At 37.7% G+C, this 20,386-nt stretch overlaps 1 protein-coding gene across 6 annotated transcripts in view; it reads left to right on the top strand.

The window, feature by feature from the left end:
* The window catches only part of TTBK1 (tau tubulin kinase 1), a 291,447-nt gene that overhangs the window by 255,349 nt on the left and 15,712 nt on the right, over positions 1-20,386 (top strand). For all 6 annotated transcript variants that reach the window (XM_056552932.1, XM_056552933.1, XM_056552930.1 and 3 more), the window contains one exon: positions 2,262-3,724. In XM_056552932.1, the coding sequence (XP_056408907.1) occupies positions 2,262-3,724 (1,463 nt within the window). The remainder of the gene's footprint in view (positions 1-2,261; positions 3,725-20,386) is intronic.

Here is a 20,386-nt window from a genome sequence, read left to right as displayed (position 1 = left end):
ATATATATACAATCCATATATACATATATACAATCCATATATACATATATACATACACATATATACAATCCATACATATATACATACACATATATACAATCCATACATATATACATACACATATATACAATCCATACATATATACACACATATATACAATCCATACATATATACAATCCATATATACATATATACAATCCATACATATATATATACAATCCATATATACATATATACAATCCATACATACATATATACAATCCATATATACATATATACAATCCATACATATATACATACACATATATACAATCCATACATATATACATACACATATATACAATCCATACATATATACACACATATATACAATCCATACATATATACAATCCATATATACATATATACAATCCATACATATATACATACACATATATACAATCCATACATATATACATACACATATATACAATCCATACATATATACACACATATATACAATCCATATATATATACAATTCATACATATATACACACATATATACAATCCATACATATATACAATTCATACATATATACACACATATATACAATCCATATATACAATCCATACATATATACAATCCATACATATATATACATACACATATATACAATCCATATATACATATATACATACACATATATATACAATCCATACATATATACATACACATATATACAATCCATACATATATACATACACATATATACAATCCATATATACATATATACAATCCATATATACATATATACAATCCATACATATATATACATACACATATATACAATCCATATATACATATATACAATCCATATATACATATATACAATCCATACATATATACAATCCATACATACATATATACACATATATATACAATCCATACATATATACAATCCATATATACATATATACAATCCTTGTACAAATTACGATCAGCCGGTTCAGTCCAACCTGATGGCTACAAAAAGGTCTCTTTGCCGAGAAGTCACATAAAACACATCTCATTGTGGGGAAGAGTCACACAAGACACATCGTTGTACCGCACTCCTATACAGCTGTACCGCACTCCTATACAGCTGTACCGCACTCCTATACAGTTGTACCGCACTCCTATACAGCTGTACCGCACTCCTATACAGTTGTACCGCACTCCTATACAGCTGTACCGCACTCCTATACAGCTGTACCGCACTCCTATACAGCTGTACCGCACTCCTATACAGGTGTACCGCACCCCTATACACCTGTACCGCACTCCTATACAGCTGTAACGCACTCCTATACACCTGTACCGCACTCCTATACACCTGTACCGCACTCCTATACACCTGTACCGCACTCCTATACACCTGTACCGCACCCCTATACAGTTGTACCGCACTCCTATACACCTGTACCGCACTCCTATACAGCTGTAACGCACTCCTATACAGCTGTACCGCACCCCTATACAGCTGTACCGCACTCCTATACAGTTGTACCGCACTCCTATACAGTTGTACCGCACTCCTATACAGCTGTACCGCACTCTTATACAGTTGTACCGCACTCCTATACAGTTGTACCGCACTCCTATACAGTTGTACCGCACTCCTATACAGTTGTACCGCACTCCTATACAGTTGTACCGCACTCCTATACAGTTGTACCGCACTCCTATACAGCTGTACCGCACTCCTATACAGCTGTACCGCACCCCTATACAGTTGTACCGCACTCCTATACAGCTGTACCGCACTCCTATACAGTTGTACCGCACTCCTATACAGCTGTACCGCACCCCTATACACCTGTACCACACTCCTATACACCTGTACCACACTCCTATACAGCTGTACCGCACTCCTATACAGTTGTACCGCACTCCTATACAGCTGTACCGCACTCCTATACAGTTGTACCGCATTCCTATACAGTTGTACCGCTCTCTTATACAGTTGTACCGCACTCCTATACAGCTGTACCGCACTCCTATACAGTTGTACCGCATTCCTATACAGTTGTACCGCTCTCTTATACAGTTGTACCACACTCCTATACAGCTGTACCGCACTCCTATACAGCTGTACCGCACTCCTATACAGTTGTACCGCATTCCTATACAGTTGTACCGCTCTCTTATACAGTTATACCACACTCCTATACAGTTGTGTTGTTCTCTGACTGCATCCACCATGTTCTTATAATGTTTGGTGTTTCTCGATCTCTTCGACAGGTCCTCAACCTGAAGCACTTTGATATTCCTGGATTGCCGATGGTGGTGCCTTTAAGCTTGTCTTACCAAGACTTTAAGAAAGACATTTCAGATAGCAAAGAATTGCTGCGTGTTCCACACAGGATGAAGAAGGTGGACTTCTCCAGTGTGGTGGTGCCAACTGTGCATGCCCCAGAACCCCACATCATCATCAATGGTGGATGTCCACGGGACGAAGAACCAGAGGAGGAGACCGAGGAAGAGGAGGCTGAGCTTCTGGGGGAGGACGTAGATCTCCAGAGTGGCTCCAGCAGTGATGTCAGCCAGAAAAGTACAGAGAGGAGTCAGGAAGCGGCTCCTTCTACATTATTGGCAGATGACCAGAAGGATTCCCGAGGAAGAGCCTCCACCGCGGAGAACGACCTAGAACTAGAGGAAGGCTCCAAGACCTTAGTACTGTTCTCTCCTGGAGACATGAAGAAGTCACCAGTCACTAATGAACTGCTGCCAGACCTCGACCTGGGAACTCTTGCTGCATTGACACCTCAAGGAGAGAGACCCCAACCCACAGGCAGTCAGCTGGATGTATCGGAACCAGGAACTTTATCTTCCATACTTAAATCAGAACCAAAACCACCGTGCATCGCCGCTGCCACTGCTGCCGCCTCATCCCCCTTTACCAAAGTCGAACGAACATTTGTTCACATTGCTGAAAAGACTCATCTAAATGTTATGTCTTCCACTGGGCAGCTGATGAGATTGGAGGAACATCCGGCCATTATGGAGGAGACTGAAGAGTTCACGAGACAGAGGGGAACCACTACCTCTACTGTGGGAATAGTGGAGATCGACTCCTGTGCACCATTACTAAGTCACCAGAAAGTGGAAGAAGATCAGGAGCGGGATCTACATGAAGCCAACGGAGTGAGCAAATCTGAGGAGCAGCTGGAGAAAGACCTTCTGAATGATGACACCGAAAAGATTGTGCTTTCCACCCATCGCCTTAACAACACCGCCCCAGGCACCAGCAAGGCTCGCACTATGGCTGCGGGGGGACGCTTTAGAAGTCGCATCCCTGTATTCCTCTCAGAGGAGGACACAGGATCAGATAAGACTATGTCCAACTCTACCAAAGAGAGGTTCCAGAAGAGAACAAAGCAACTGGATCTCGCTCGTTTTGTGATGGAGAAAAGGCAGATCCGACTCCAGCGCTTGGCCTCAGCAGGTTCATCATCTGCCTCATCTAGTGAAGACCGGAGGAGAACATCTGAGACCTTGTCTACAACCGGCTCTGAAGAAGACACACATGAGCTGGACGACTCCATCCCCAGAAAGGTCGGGAGACCAAAACCCTTGTGTGTGAGAAAGGAGGAGAATGTGAAGAGTAGGATCCCCCGTCCCATCACACCGGTGAAGGATCTACGGCTGAAGGGTCCCCCGTCCCCAAGTGTCAGCAAACTGAAGGAATCTACAGGGGCTCTGAGGTAAGAACTTATAGAAGGGGGAGGTTTCATCATGTGACCAAATCCACCTGACCAATAAAGGCCCAGAGAGGTCACCTGATGGTGATCAGACCGAGAGCTCCAGAACAGGGGCCCATCCGTTGTATAGAGCTCCAGGATAGGGGCTGACCCATTGTGTAGAGCTCCAGGACAGGGGCCCATCCATTGTGGACAGCTCCAGGATAGGGGCCCATCCTTTGTGTACAGCTCCAGGATAGGGGCCCATCCGTTGTATAGAGCTCCAGGATAGGGGCCCATCCATTGTGTAGAGCTCCAGGACAGGGGCCCATCCATTGTGGACAGCTCCAGGGCAGGGGCCCATCCTTTGTGTACAGCTCCAGGACAGGGGCCCATCCATTGTGGACAGCTCCAGGATAGGGGCCCATCCGTTGTGTAGAGCTCCAGTATAGGGGCCCATCTGTTGTGTACAGCTCCAGTATAGGGTCCAATCCGTTGTGTACAGCTCCAGTATAGGGGCCCATCCGTAGTGTACAGCTCCAGTATAGGGGCCCATCTGTTGTGTACAGCTCCAGTATAGGGGCCCATCTGTTGTGTACAGCTCCAGTATAGGGTCCCATCTGTTGTGTACAGCTCCAGTATAGGGGCCCATCTGTTGTGTACAGCTCCAGTATAGGGTCCCATCCGTTTTGTACAGCTCCAGTATAGGGGCCCATCCATTGTGTACAGCGCCAGTATAGGGTCCCATCTGTTGTGTACAGCTCCAGTATAGGGGCCCATCTGTTGTGTACAGCTCCAGTATAGGGGCCCATCCGTAGTGTACAGCTCCAGTATAGGGGCCCATCTGTTGTGTACAGCTCCAGTATAGGGGCCCATCCGTTGTGTACAGCTCCAGTATAGGGGCCCATCTGTTGTGTACAGCTCCAGTATAGGGTCCCATCCGTTGTGTACAGCTCCAGTATAGGGGCCCATCTGTTGTGTACAGCTCCAGTATAGGGGCCCATCTGTTGTGTACAGCTCCAGTATAGGGTCCCATCTGTTGTGTACAGCTCCAGTATAGGGTCCCATGCGTTGTGTACAGCTCCAGTATAGGGGCCCATCCGTTGTGTACAGCTCCAGTATAGGGTCCCATCCGTTGTGTACAGCTCAAGTATAGGGGCCCATCCATTGTGTACAGCTCCAGTATAGGGTCCCATCCGTTGTGTACAGCTCCAGTATAGGGTCCCATCTGTTGTGTACAGCTCCAGTATATGGGCTCATCTGTTGTGTACAGCTCCAGTATAGGGTCCCATCCGTTGTGTACAGCTCCAGTATAGGGGCCCATCTGTTGTGTACAGCTCCAGTATATGGGCTCATCTGTTGTGTACAGCTCCAGTATAGGGTCCCATCCGTTGTGTACAGCTCCAGTATAGGGGCCCATCTGTTGTGTACAGCTCCAGTATAGGGGCCCATCCGTTGTGTACAGCTCCAGTATAGGGTCCCATCCGTTGTGTACAGCTCCAGTATAGGGTCCCATCCGTTGTGTACAGCTCCAGTATAGGGGCCCATCTGTTGTGTACAGCTCCAGTATAGGGTCCCATCCGTTGTGTACAGCTCCAGTGTAGGGTCCCATCCGTTGTGTACAGCTCCAGTATAGGGTCCCATCCGTTGTGTACAGCTCCAGTGTAGGGTCCCATCCGTTGTAGTTCAAGGAAGGACTGGTGGGGGAAGGGTATCTCAGCTCCACTTGAAGTAAAAAATATTCTTTAATAAAGTTCCATTTAAATAGAAAAATAGAGAAAACAAACAAAATCACACGTGCATGGTGAGTTAAAAAACGCACGTCACCGACGCGTTTCGGGCTGTCAAAAGCCCTTAATCCTGTTGCATACTGGAGCTGTACACAACGGATGGGCCCCTATACTGGAGCTGTACACAATAGATGGGCCCCTATACTGGAGCTGTACACAACAGATGGGCCCCTATACTGGAGCTGTACACAACGGATGGGCCCCTATACTGGAGCTGTACAAAAAGGATGGGCCCCTATACTGGAGCTGTACACTACGGATGGGCCCCTATACTGGAGCTGTACACAACAGATGGGCCCCTATACTGGCGCTGTACACAACAGATGGGCCCCTATACTGGAGCTGTACACAACAGATGGGCCCCTATACTGGAGCTGTACACAACGTATGGGACCCTATACTGGAGCTGTAAACAACGGATGAGCCCCTATACTGGAGCTGTACACAACAGATGGGACCCTATACTGGAGCTGTACACAATGGATGGGCCCCTATACTGGCGCTGTACACAACAGATGGGCCCCTATACTGGCGCTGTACACAACAGATGGGACCCTATACTGGAGCTGTACACAACAGATGGGCCCCTATACTGGAGCTGTACACAACAGATGGGACCCTATACTGGAGCTGTACACAATGGATGGGCCCCTATACTGGCGCTGTACACAACAGATGGGCCCCTATACTGGAGCTGTACACAACAGATGGGCCCCTATACTGGAGCTGTACACAACGGATGGGACACTATACTGGAGCTGTACACAACAGATGGGCCCCTATACTGGAGCTGTACACAACATATGGGCCCCTATACTGGAGCTGTACACAACAGATGGGACCCTATACTGGAGCTGTACACAACGGATGGGACCCTATACTGGAGCTGTACACAACGGATGGGCCCCTATACTGGAGCTGTACACAACGGATGGGACCCTATACTGGAGATCTACACAACGGATGGGCCCCTATACTGGAGCTGTACACAACAGATGGGACCCTATACTGGAGCTGTACACAATGGATGGGCCCCTATACTGGCGCTGTACACAACAGATGGGCTCCTATACTGGCGCTGTACACAACAGATGGGCCCCTATACTGGAGCTGTACACAACAGATGGGACCCTATACTGGAGCTGTACACAACAGATGGGCCCCTATACTGGAGCTGTACACAACAGATGGGCCCCTATACTGGAGCTGTACACAACGGATGGGCCCCTATACTGGTTCTGTACACAACGGATGGGACCCTATACTGGCGCTGTACACAACAGATGGGCCCCTATACTGGAGCTGTACACAACAGATGGGCCCCTATACTGGAGCTGTACACAACAGATGGGCCCCTATGCTGGAGCTGTACACAACAGATGGGCCCCTATACTGGAGCTGTACACAACAGATGGGCCCCTATACTGGAGCTGTACACAACGGATGGGACCCTATACTGGAGCTGTACACAATAGATGGGACCCTATACTGGCGCTGTACACAACAGATGGGCCCCTATACTGGAGCTGTACACAACGGATGGGACCCTATACTGGAGATCTACACAACGAATGGGACCCTATACTGGAGCTGTACACAACAGATGGGACCCTATACTGGAGATCTACACAACAGATGGGCCCCTATACTGGAGATCTACACAACGGATGGGCCCCTATACTGGAGCTGTACACAACAGATGGGCCCCTATACTGGAGCTGTACACAATGGATGGGACCCTATACTGGAGCTGTACACAATAGATGGGACCCTATACTGGAGCTGTACACAACAGATGGGCCCCTATACTGGCACTGTACACAACGGATGGGCCCCTATACTGGAGCTGTACACAACGGATGGGCCCCTATACTGGAGCTGTACACAACAGATGGGACCCTATACTGGAGCTGTACACTACGGATGGGACCCTATACTGGAGCTGTACACAACGGATGGGCCCCTATACTGGAGCTGTACACAACAGATGGGCCCCTATACTGGAGCTGTACACTACGGATGGGACCCTATACTGGCACTGTACACAACGGATGGGCCCCTATACTGGAGCTGTACACTACGGATGGGCCCCTATACTGGAGCTGTACACAACAGATGGGCCCCTATACTGGAGCTGTACACAACAGATGGGACCCTATACTGGAGCTGTACACAACGGATGGGATACAAAAAAGAGAAAATAGAAAAAAGACTCCAGCTCACCGTTTTGAGAAGATTGCAGGTGGAAGGTGTTAATTTGTTGGGAGCACGAGAGCTTGTAGCCGAGACATATCCTCGGGTAGTAACTGGAGTTCAAGGAAGGACTGGTGGGGGAAGGGTATCTCAGCTCCACTTGAAGTAAAAAATATTCTTTAATAAAGTTCCATTAAAATAGAAAAATAGACAAAACAAACAAAATCACACGAGCATGGTGAGTTAAAAAACGCACGTCACCGACGCGTTTCGGGCTGTCAAAAGCTCTTAATCCTGGTGCATGTTACTGCCAGCACTGCTAGTTTATATATGCTGAAAATCAAGCATTTGCGTCACGTGACCATGCGGTCACATGACATACACACCTGGAGGTAATGAGATGCTACACAAAGAAAAATTATGAAGAAAAGAAAAGAAAAAAACCATTGAGCAAGTTCAATATATGAAAGCAAGATCATTTCTGTAATTCATTCCAGCGGGGAATCTAGTCTCAAGCACGAGTATCCAGTAAGCCTCACGCTTCAATAGTAGACAAGACCAGTCTCCACCCCTTCGCGGAGGATAGACTCTTTCAATGCCACACACCTCAATGCAATCAGCTTGGATAAGCCAGACAGAGAACGTGAGTTAAAAGACGCCCTTTGTGAATTGTGAAAATGCTCATACATGCGGTTTTTTTGTTTTCTGGTAGTGCAGCCAACGTACTGCATCTTCCATATTGTGCGAGTTACTATATACACGACATGAGTGGGGTCACAGGTCAGGAAAGAGTTTATAGGATATTTCTTACCATTAAATGCAGATGAAAAATGAGCAGATTTAGTAACATGTTTACCCAAATTGCATCTGCTACCGGCACATTTATGAAATCCTCTGATGTTTAACCATGTACTGTTCTCCGGCGTGCTCACATAATCACTGGGAGACAAACGGTTACCTAGGGTTCTCCCCCTCCTAGCAGCTACATTCCCACCTTTATGAAGTATTTCATTCAAACTATCATCATCGTACGTGACAAGTAGATGTTTTAATGAAATCGATTTGATCTCAGTAAACTGATTACTGTATTGAGTGGAGAAAGTGACCTTATTACTCATTTCTGTAGCTGTTTTTGCATTATAGAAACATAGAAAGTGTCGGCAGATAAGAACCATTTGGCCCATCTAGTCTGCCCAATAATCTGAATACTTTATCCCCTAATAACGCTTGTCTGCTTTTATGTTGAGTGATTCTTTGAGCTCTTGCCAACACAGGAACTGAGTAGCCCCTATTCAACAACCTTCTGTCAATATCTTTACAGGTTTCCACATACGTTTCATCATTTGTCGAAGCCCTTTTTGCTCTTATGTACTCCCCAACTGGGAGATTACGCGTCACATGTCAGGGATGGCAGCTTCTGGCATGGAGGATACTATTCCCCGAAGTGGGCTTCATAAACAGTTTGGTATTTATTTTTTCCTCTTTATTGTCACCAAGTAATGTGACATCAAGCAAATTAATTCTAGCGCCCCCCCCCCCCCCCACTCCAATGTAAATTTCAAATTGAGAATGTTGTTGTTGATATGACTCAAGAACAATATGGCTTCCTCCTCAATGCCAGACCACATCAGGAGGAGGTCATCTATATAGCGCCCATACCACTGGGTATTGTGTGCAAATGGATTACTGGACGCATATAGATGAACCTCCTCCCAGTAAGCCATATACAGGTTGGCCAAACTGGGTGAAAATTTGGATCCCATTGGACATCCTGTGATTTGAATGTAATAATCCCTGCCAAAACGAAAAAATATATTTTTTTAGCAAAAATTGCAATCCCTCCAACAAAAAATTGCGGAGAGTAACATCATAATTTCTGTACTTTTTAATGTGATACTCCACCGCTTTTATGGCCATATTATGGGGACAAAATTACAGTTTTCATTTAAGGATCAATGTGCAGTACAAACTATGATCGATTTATCCTCAGAATCTAATTCTTTGAATATTCCTGTGGAAAATACACAAAAGTCGTTTAAAACTTCAAACCCCTATTTTTATCCAGTTAATTCCAGGACTGACTCTATGAATATTTTTCAACAACGTATTGAAACAGACCTGAAACAGCTTCATGATGAATCGGTTGCATCTCATGCTAATCTCTCCCATATGCGGAAACTTCTGCTCTCAGTTAGAATCCAACCATAATATCATAATTAGAAGTGCAGACTAGGGGGGAGCAACAGTAATAATGGATAGGGCATTGTATCATAAACAGCTATTATGTATGTTAAATGACACATCTACCTATAAGCAAATATTGTTTAATCCATCAGCTACAGTTAAAAAAGATTTACAAGCCTTAATTTCATTTGCTACATCATTGAACATTTTTTCCAGTCAGCAAGCTGAATATCTTTGCCCAGATTGTCCCACGGTGCCAGTTTTTCATGCACTTCCCAAAATACACAAGAATGTGTTTCCACCACCATTACGCCCTATAGTGGCTGGGATAAATTCAGTGCATGAGAGACTGGCATCGTGGGTCGACCACCTCCTTCAACCTTTAGTGGTCCGTACCCCGGGGTATCAGGGATACCAAGGCCTTATTGAATGCCACAGATAAAATGCAGGGGAAAGAAGGATTTGCATGGGTGTCATTTGACGTAGTCGCATTATACTCCTGCATACCCCATAATATGGCCATAAAAGCGGTGGAGTATCACATTAAAAAGTACAGAAATGATGATGTTACTCTCTGCAATTTTTTGTTGGAGGGATTGCAATTTTTGCTAAAAAAATATATTTTTTTCGTTTTGACAGGGATTATTACATTCAAATCCCAGGATGTCCAATGGGATCCAAATTTTCACCCAGTTTGGCCAACCTGTATATGGCTTACTGGGAGGAGGTTCATCTATATGCGTCCAGTAATCCATTTGCACACAATACCCAGTGGTATGGGCGCTATATAGATGACCTCCTCCTGATGTGGTCTGGCATTGAGGAGGAAGCCATATTGTTCTTGAGTCATATCAACAACAACATTCTCAATTTGAAATTTACATTGGAGTGGGGGGGGGGGGGGGGGGGGCGCTAGAATTAATTTGCTTGATGTCACATTACTTGGTGACAATAAAGAGGAAAAAATAAATACCAAACTGTTTAGGAAGCCCACTTCGGGGAATAGTATCCTCCATGCCAGAAGCTGCCATCCCTGACATGTGACGCGTAATCTCCCAGTTGGGGAGTACATAAGAGCAAAAAGGGCTTCGACAAATGATGAAACGTATGTGGAAACCTGTAAAGATATTGACAGAAGGTTGTTGAATAGGGGCTACTCAGTTCCTGTGTTGGCAAGAGCTCAAAGAATCACTCAACATAAAAGCAGACAAGCGTTATTAGGGGATAAAGTATTCAGATTATTGGGCAGACTAGATGGGCCAAATGGTTCTTATCTGCCGACACTTTCTATGTTTCTATAATGCAAAAACAGCTACAGAAATGAGTAATAAGGTCACTTTCTCCACTCAATACAGTAATCAGTTTACTGAGATCAAATCGATTTCATTAAAACATCTACTTCACAAAGGGCGTCTTTTAACTCACGTTCTCTGTCTGGCTTATCCAAGCTGATTGCATTGAGGTGTGTGGCATTGAAAGAGTCTATCCTCCGCGAAGGGGTGGAGACTGGTCTCGTCTACTATTGAAGCGTGAGGCTTACTGGATACTCGTGCTTGAGACTAGATTCCCCGCTGGAATGAATTACAGAAATGATCTTGCTTTCATATATTGAACTTGCTCAATGGTTTTTTTCTTTTCTTCATAATTTTTCTTTGTGTAGCATCTCATTACCTCCAGGTGTGTATGTCATGTGACCGCATGGTCACGTGACGCAAATGCTTGATTTTCAGCATATATAAACTAGCAGTGCTGGCAGTAACATGCACCAGGATTAAGAGCTTTTGACAGCCCGAAACGCGTCGGTGACGTGCGTTTTTTAACTCACCATGCACGTGTGATTTTGTTTGTTTTGTCTATTTTTCTATTTTAATGGAACTTTATTAAAGAATATTTTTTACTTCAAGTGGAGCTGAGATACCCTTCCCCCACCAGTCCTTCCTTGAACTCCAGTTACTACCCGAGGATATGTCTCGGCTACAAGCTCTCGTGCTCCCAACAAATTAACACCTTCCACCTGCAATCTTCTCAAAACGGTGAGCTGGAGTCTTTTTTCTATTTTCTCTTTTTTGTATCCCATCCGTTGTGTACAGCTCCAGTATAGGGGCCCATCCGTTGTGTACAGCGCCAGTATAGGGGCCCATCTGTTGTGTACAGCTCCAGTATAGGGGCCCATCTGTTGTGTACAGCTCCAGTATAGGGTCCCATCTGTTGTGTACAGCTCCAGTATAGGGGCCCATCTGTTGTGTACAGCTCCAGTATAGGGGCCCATCTGTTGTGTATAGCTCCAGTATAGGGGCCCATCCGTTGTGTACAGCGCCAGTATAGGGGCCCATCCGTTGTGTACAGCGCCAGTATAGGGGCCCATCTGTTGTGTACAGCTCCAGTATAGGGGCCCATCTGTTGTGTACAGCGCCAGTATAGGGGCCCATCCATTGTGTACAGCGCCAGTATAGGGGCCCATCCGTTGTGTACAGCGCCAGTATAGGGGCCCATCTGTTGTGTACAGCTCCAGTATAGGGGCCCATCCGTTGTGTACAGCGCCAGTATAGGGGCCCATCTGTTGTGTACAGCTCCAGTATAGGGGCCCATCCGTAGTGTACAGCGCCAGTATAGGGGCCCATCCGTTGTGTACAGCGCCAGTATAGGGTCCCATCTATTGTGTACAGCTCCAGTATAGGGTCCCATCCGTTGTGTATAGCTCCAGTATAGGGGCCTATCCGTTGTGTACAGCTCCAGTATAGGGTCCCATCTGTTGTGTACAGCTCCAGTATAGGGGCCCATCTGTTGTGTACAGCTCCAGTATAGGGGCCCATCCGTTGTGTACAGCTCCAGTATAGGGTCCCATCCGTTGTGTACAGCTCCAGTATAGGGGCCTATCCGTTGTGTACAGCTCCAGTATAGGGGCCCATCTGTTGTGTACAGCTCAAGTATAGGGGCCCATCCGTTGTGTACAGCTCCAGTATAGGGGCCCATCTGTTGTGTACAGCTCAAGTATAGGGTCCCATCCATTGTGTACAGCTCCAGTATAGGGGCCCATCTGTTGTGTACAGCTCCAGTATAGGGGCCCATCTGTTGTGTACAGCTCAAGTATAGGGTCCCATCCGTTGTGTACAGCTCCAGTATAGGGGCCCATCCGTTGTGTACAGCTCCAGTATAGGGGCCCATCCATTGTGTACAGCTCCAGTATAGGGGCCCATCCGTTGTGTACAGCTCCAGTATAGGGGCCCATCCGTTGTGTACAGCTCCAGTATAGGGTCCCATCTGTTGTGTACAGCTCCAGTATAGGGGCCCATCCGTTGTGTACAGCTCCAGTATAGGGTCCCATCCGTTGTGTACAGCTCCAGTATAGGGTCCCATCCGTTGTGTACAGCTCCAGTATAGGGGCCCATCCATTGTGTACAGCTCCAGTATAGGGGCCCATCCGTTGTGTACAGCTCCAGTATAGGGTCCCATCCGTTGTGTACAGCTCCAGTATAGGGTCCCATCCGTTGTGTAGATCTCCAGTATAGGGGCCCATCCGTTGTGTACAGCTCCAGTATAGGGGCCCATCCGTTGTGTACAGCTCCAGTATAGGGGCCCATCCATTGTGTACAGCTCCAGTATAGGGTCCCATCTGTTGTGTATAGCGCCAGTATAGGGGCCCATCCGTTGTGTACAGCTCCAGTATAGGGGCCCATCCATTGTGTACAGCTCCAGTATAGGGTCCCATCTGTTGTGTATAGCGCCAGTATAGGGGCCCATCCGTTGTGTACAGCTCCAGTATAGGGGCCCATCCGTTGTGTACAGCTCCAGTATAGGGTCCCATCCGTTGTGTAGATCTCCAGTATAGGGGCCCATCCGTTGTGTACAGCTCCAGTATAGGGGGCCCATCCGTTGTGTACAGCTCCAGTATAGGGGCCCATCCATTGTGTACAGCTCCAGTGTAGGGGCCCATCCATTGTGTACAGCTCCAGTATAGGGGCCCATCCATTGTGTACAGCTCCAGTATAGGGGCCCATCCATTGTGTACAGCTCCAGTATAGGGTCCCATCTGTTGTGTACAGCTCCAGTATAGGGGCCCATCTGTTGTGTACAGCTCCAGTATAGGGGCCCATCTGTTGTGTACAGCTCCAGTATAGGGTCCCATCTGTTGTGTACAGCTCCAGTATAGGGGCCCATCTGTTGTGTACAGCTCCAGTATAGGGGCCCATCTGTTGTGTACAGCTCCAGTATAGGGGCCCATCCATTGTGTACAGCTCCAGTATAGGGGCCCATCTGTTGTGTACAGCTCCAGTATAGGGGCCCATCTGTTGTGTATGACGAGGTTGTTACATAAGTCACCTGAGCTATTCAGACGCTGGAGTTTCACATTGAAATCATGAAACTGATTATATAAAAGACAGTGATGGATTATATCCTGTATTATATTATATATAGTGATGATTATATCCTGTATTATATTATATATAGTGATGATTATATCCTGTATTATATTATATTATATATAGTGATGATTATATCCTGTATTATATTATATATAGTGATGATTATATCCTGTATTATATTATATATAGTGATGATTATATCCTGTATTATATTATATATAGTGATGATTATATCCTGTATTATATTATATATAGAGATGATTATATCCTGTATTATATTATATTATATATAGTGATGATTATATCCTGTATTATATTATATATAGTGATGATTATATCCTGTATTATATTATATATAGAGATGATTATATCCTGTATTATATTATATTATATATAGTGATGATTATATCCTGTATTATATTATATATAGTGATGATTATATCCTGTATTATATTATATTATATATAGTGATGATTATATCCTGTATTATATTATATTATAGTGATGATTAGATCCTGTATTATATTATATATAGAGATGATTATATCCTGTATTATATTATATATAGTGATGATTATATCCTGTATTATATTATATATAGTGATGATTATATCCTGTATTATATTATATTATATATAGAGATGATTATATCCTGTATTATATTATATATAGTGATGATTATATCCTGTATTATATTATATTATATATAGTGATGATTATATCCTGTATTATATTATATATAGTGATGATTATATCCTGTATTTATTATATTATATATAGTGATGATTATATCCTGTATTATATTATATATAGTGATGATTATATCCTGTATTATATTATATTATATATAGTGATGATTATATCCTGTATTATATTATATATAGTGATGATTATATCCTGTATTATATTATATTATATATAGTGATGATTATATCCTGTATTATATTATATATAGTGATGATTATATCCTGTATTTATTATATTATATATAGTGATGATTATATCCTGTATTATATTATATTATATATAGTGATGATTATATCCTGTATTATATTATATATAGAGATGATTATATCCTGTATTATATTATATTATAGTGATGATTATATCCTGTATTATATTATATTATAGTGATGATTATATCCTGTATTATATTATATATAGTGATGATTATATCCTGTATTATATTATATATAGTGATGATTATATCCTGTATTATATTATATTATAGTGATGATTATATCCTGTATTATATTATATATAGAGATGATTATATCCTGTATTATATTATATATAGTGATGATTATATCCTGTATTATATTATATTATATATAGAGATGATTATATCCTGTATTATATTATATATAGTGATGATTATATCCTGTATTATATTATATTATATATTGTGATGATTATATCCTGTATTATATTATATTATATATAGTGATGATTATATCCTGTATTATATTATATTATATATAGTGATGATTATATCCTGTATTATATTATATTATATATAGTGATGATTATATCCTGTATTATATTATATATAGTGATGATTATATCCTGTATTATATTATATTATATATAGTGATGATTATATCCTGTATTATATTATATATAGTGATGATTATATCCTGTATTATATTATATATAGTGATGATTATATCCTGTATTATATTATATATAGTGATGATTATATCCTGTATTATATTATATTATATTATATATAGTGATGATTATATCCTGTATTATATTATATATAGTGATGATTATATCCTGTATTATATTATATATAGTGATGATTATATCCTGTAGTATATTATATTATATATAGTGATGATTATATCCTGTATTATATTATATATAGTGATGATTATATCCTGTAGTATATTATATTATATATAGTGATGATTATATCCTGTATTATATTATATATAGTGATGATTATATCCTGTATTATATTATATATAGTGATGATTATATCCTGTATTATATATTATATATAGTGATGATTATATCCTGTATTATATTATATATAGTGATGATTATATCCTGTATTATATTATATTATATATAGTGATGATTATATCCTGTATTATATTATATTATATTATATATAGTGATGATTATATCCTGTATTTATTATATTATATATAGTGATGATTATATCCTGTATTATATTATATATAGTGATGATTATATCCTGTATTATATTATATTATATATAGTGATGATTATATCCTGTATTATATTATATATAGTGATGATTATATCCTGTATTATATTATATATAGTGATGATTATATCCTGTATTATATTATATTTAGTGATGATTATATCCTGTATTATATTATATTATATTATATATAGTGATGATTATATCCTGTATTATATTATATATAGTGATGATTATATCCTGTATTATATTATATATAGTGATGATTATATCCTGTATTATATTATATATAGTGATGATTATATCCTGTATTATATTATATTATATATTGTGATGATTATATCCTGTATTATATTATATTATATATAGAGATGATTATATCCTGTATTATATTATATTATATATAGTGATGATTATATCCTGTATTATATTATATTATATATAGAGATGATTATATCCTGTATTATATTATATATAGTGATGATTATATCCTGTATTATATTATATTATATATAGTGATGATTATATCCTGTATTATATTATATATAGTGATGATTATATCCTGTATTATATTATATTATATATAGTGATGATTATATCCTGTATTATATTATATTTAGTGATGATTATATCCTGTATTATATTATATTATATATAGTGATGATTATATCCTGTATTTATTATATTATATATAGTGATGATTATATCCTGTATTATATTATATTATATATAGTGATGATTATATCCTGTATTATATTATATTATATATAGTGATGATTATATCCTGTATTATATTATATTATATATAGTGATGATTATATCCTGTATTATATTATATTATATATAGAGATGATTATATCCTGTATTATATTATATATAGTGATGATTATATCCTGTATTATATTATATTATATATAGTGATGATTATATCCTGTATTATATTATATATAGTGATGATTATATCCTGTATTATATTATATATAGTGATGATTATATCCTGTATTATATTATATATAGTGATGATTATATCCTGTATTATATTATATTATATCCTGTATTATATTATATATAGTGATGATTATATCCTGTAGTATATTATATTATATATAGTGATGATTATATCCTGTATTATATTATATATAGTGATGATTATATCCTGTAGTATATTATATTATATATAGTGATGATTATATCCTGTATTATATTATATATAGTGATGATTATATCCTGTAGTATATTATATTATATTATATATAGTGATGATTATATCCTGTATTATATTATATATAGTGATGATTATATCCTGTATTATATTATATATAGTGATGATTATATCCTGTATTATATTATATTATATATAGTGATGATTATATCCTGTATTATATTATATATAGTGATGATTATATCCTGTATTATATTATATTATATATAGTGATGATTATATCCTGTATTATATTATATTATATATAGTGATGATTATATCCTGTATTATATTATATTATATATAGTGATGATTATATCCTGTATTATATTATATATAGTGATGATTATATCCTGTATTATATTATATATAGTGATGATTATATCCTGTATTATATTATATTTAGTGATGATTATATCCTGTATTATATTATATTATATTATATATAGTGATGATTATATCCTGTATTTATTATATTATATATAGTGATGATTATATCCTGTATTATATTATATTATATTATATATAGTGATGATTATATCCTGTATTATATTATATATAGTGATGATTATATCCTGTATTATATTATATATAGTGATGATTATATTCTGTATTATATTATATATAGTGATGATTATATCCTGTATTATATTATATTATAAATAGTGATGATTATATCCTGTATTATATTATATATAGTGATGATTATATCCTGTATTTATTATATTATATGTAGTGATGATTATATCCTGTATTATATTATATTATATATAGAGATGATTATATCCTGTATTATATATATATATAGTGATGATTATATCCTGTATTATATTATATATAGAGATGGATTATATCCTGTATTATATTATATTTTATATAGTGATGATTATGTCCTGTATTATATTATATATAGTGATGATTATATCCTGTATTATATTATATATAGAGATGATTATATCCTGTATTATATTATATTATATATAGAGATGATTATATCCTGTATTATATTATATTATATATAGAGATGATTATATCCTGTATTATATTATATTATATATAGAGATGATTATATCCTGTATTATATTATATTATATATAGAGATGATTATATCCTGTATTATATTATATATAGTGATGATTATATCCTGTATTTATTATATTATATATATAGTGATGATTATATCCTGTATTATATTATATATAGAGATGATTATATCCTGTATTATATTATATATAGAGATGATTATATCCTGTATTATATTATATATAGTGATGATTGTATCCTGTATTTATTATATTATATATATAGTGATGATTATATCCTGTATTATATTATATTATATATAGTGATGATTATGTCCTGTATTATATTATATATAGTGATGATTATATCCTGTATTATATTATATATAGTGATGATTATATCCTGTATTATATTATATATAGTGATGATTATATCCTGTTTTATATTATATATAGTGATGATTATATCCTGTATTATATTATATATAGTGATGATTATATACTGTATTATATTATATTATATATAGTGATGATTATATCCTGTATTATATTATATATAGTGATGATTATATCCTGTATTATATTATATTATATATAGTGATGATTATATCCTGTATTATATTATATATAGAGATGATTATATCCTGTATTATATTATATTATATATAGTGATGATTATATCCTGTATTATATTATATTATATATATATTGTGATGATTATATCCTGTATTATATTATATTATATATTGTGATGATTATATCCTGTATTATATTATATTATATATAGTGATGATTATATCCTGTATTATATTATATATAGTGATGATTATATCCTGTATTATATTATATATAGTGATGATTATATCCTGTATTATATTATATATAGTGATGATTATATCCTGTATTATATTATATATAGAGATGATTATATCCTGTATTATATTATATATAGTGATGATTATATCCTGTATTATATTATATTATATATAGTGATGATTATATCCTGTATTATATTGTATATAGTGATGATTATATCCTGTATTATATTGTATATAGTGATGATTATATCCTGTATTATATTATATATAGTGATGATTATATCCTGTATTATATTATATATAGTGATGATTATATCCTGTATTATATTATATATAGTGATGATTATATCCTGTATTATATTATATATAGTGATGATTATATCCTGTATTATATTATATATAGTGATGATTATATCCTGTATTTATTATAATATATATATAGTGATGATTATATCCTGTATTATATTATATATAGAGATGATTATATCCTGTATTATATTATATATAGAGATGATTATATCCTGTATTATATTATATATAGAGATGATTATATCCTGTATTATATTATATATAGTGATGATTGTATCCTGTATTTATTATATTATATATATAGTGATGATTATATCCTGTATTATATTATATATAGTGATGATTATATCCTGTATTATATTATATATAGTGATGATTATATCCTGTATTATATTATATATAGTGATTATTATATCCTGTATTATATTATATATAGTGATGATTATATCCTGTATTATATTATATATAGTGATGATTATATCCTGTATTATATTATATATAGTGATGATTATATCCTGTATTATATTATATTATATATATATAGTGATGATTATATCCTGTATTATATTATATATAGTGATGATTATATCCTGTATTATATTATATATAGTGATGATTATATCCTG

Source organism: Hyla sarda, unplaced genomic scaffold (assembly GCF_029499605.1).
Source record: "Hyla sarda isolate aHylSar1 unplaced genomic scaffold, aHylSar1.hap1 scaffold_212, whole genome shotgun sequence".
Classification (NCBI taxonomy): Eukaryota; Metazoa; Chordata; class Amphibia; order Anura; family Hylidae; genus Hyla; species Hyla sarda.
This window is presented reverse-complemented; position numbering and strand designations above follow the sequence as displayed.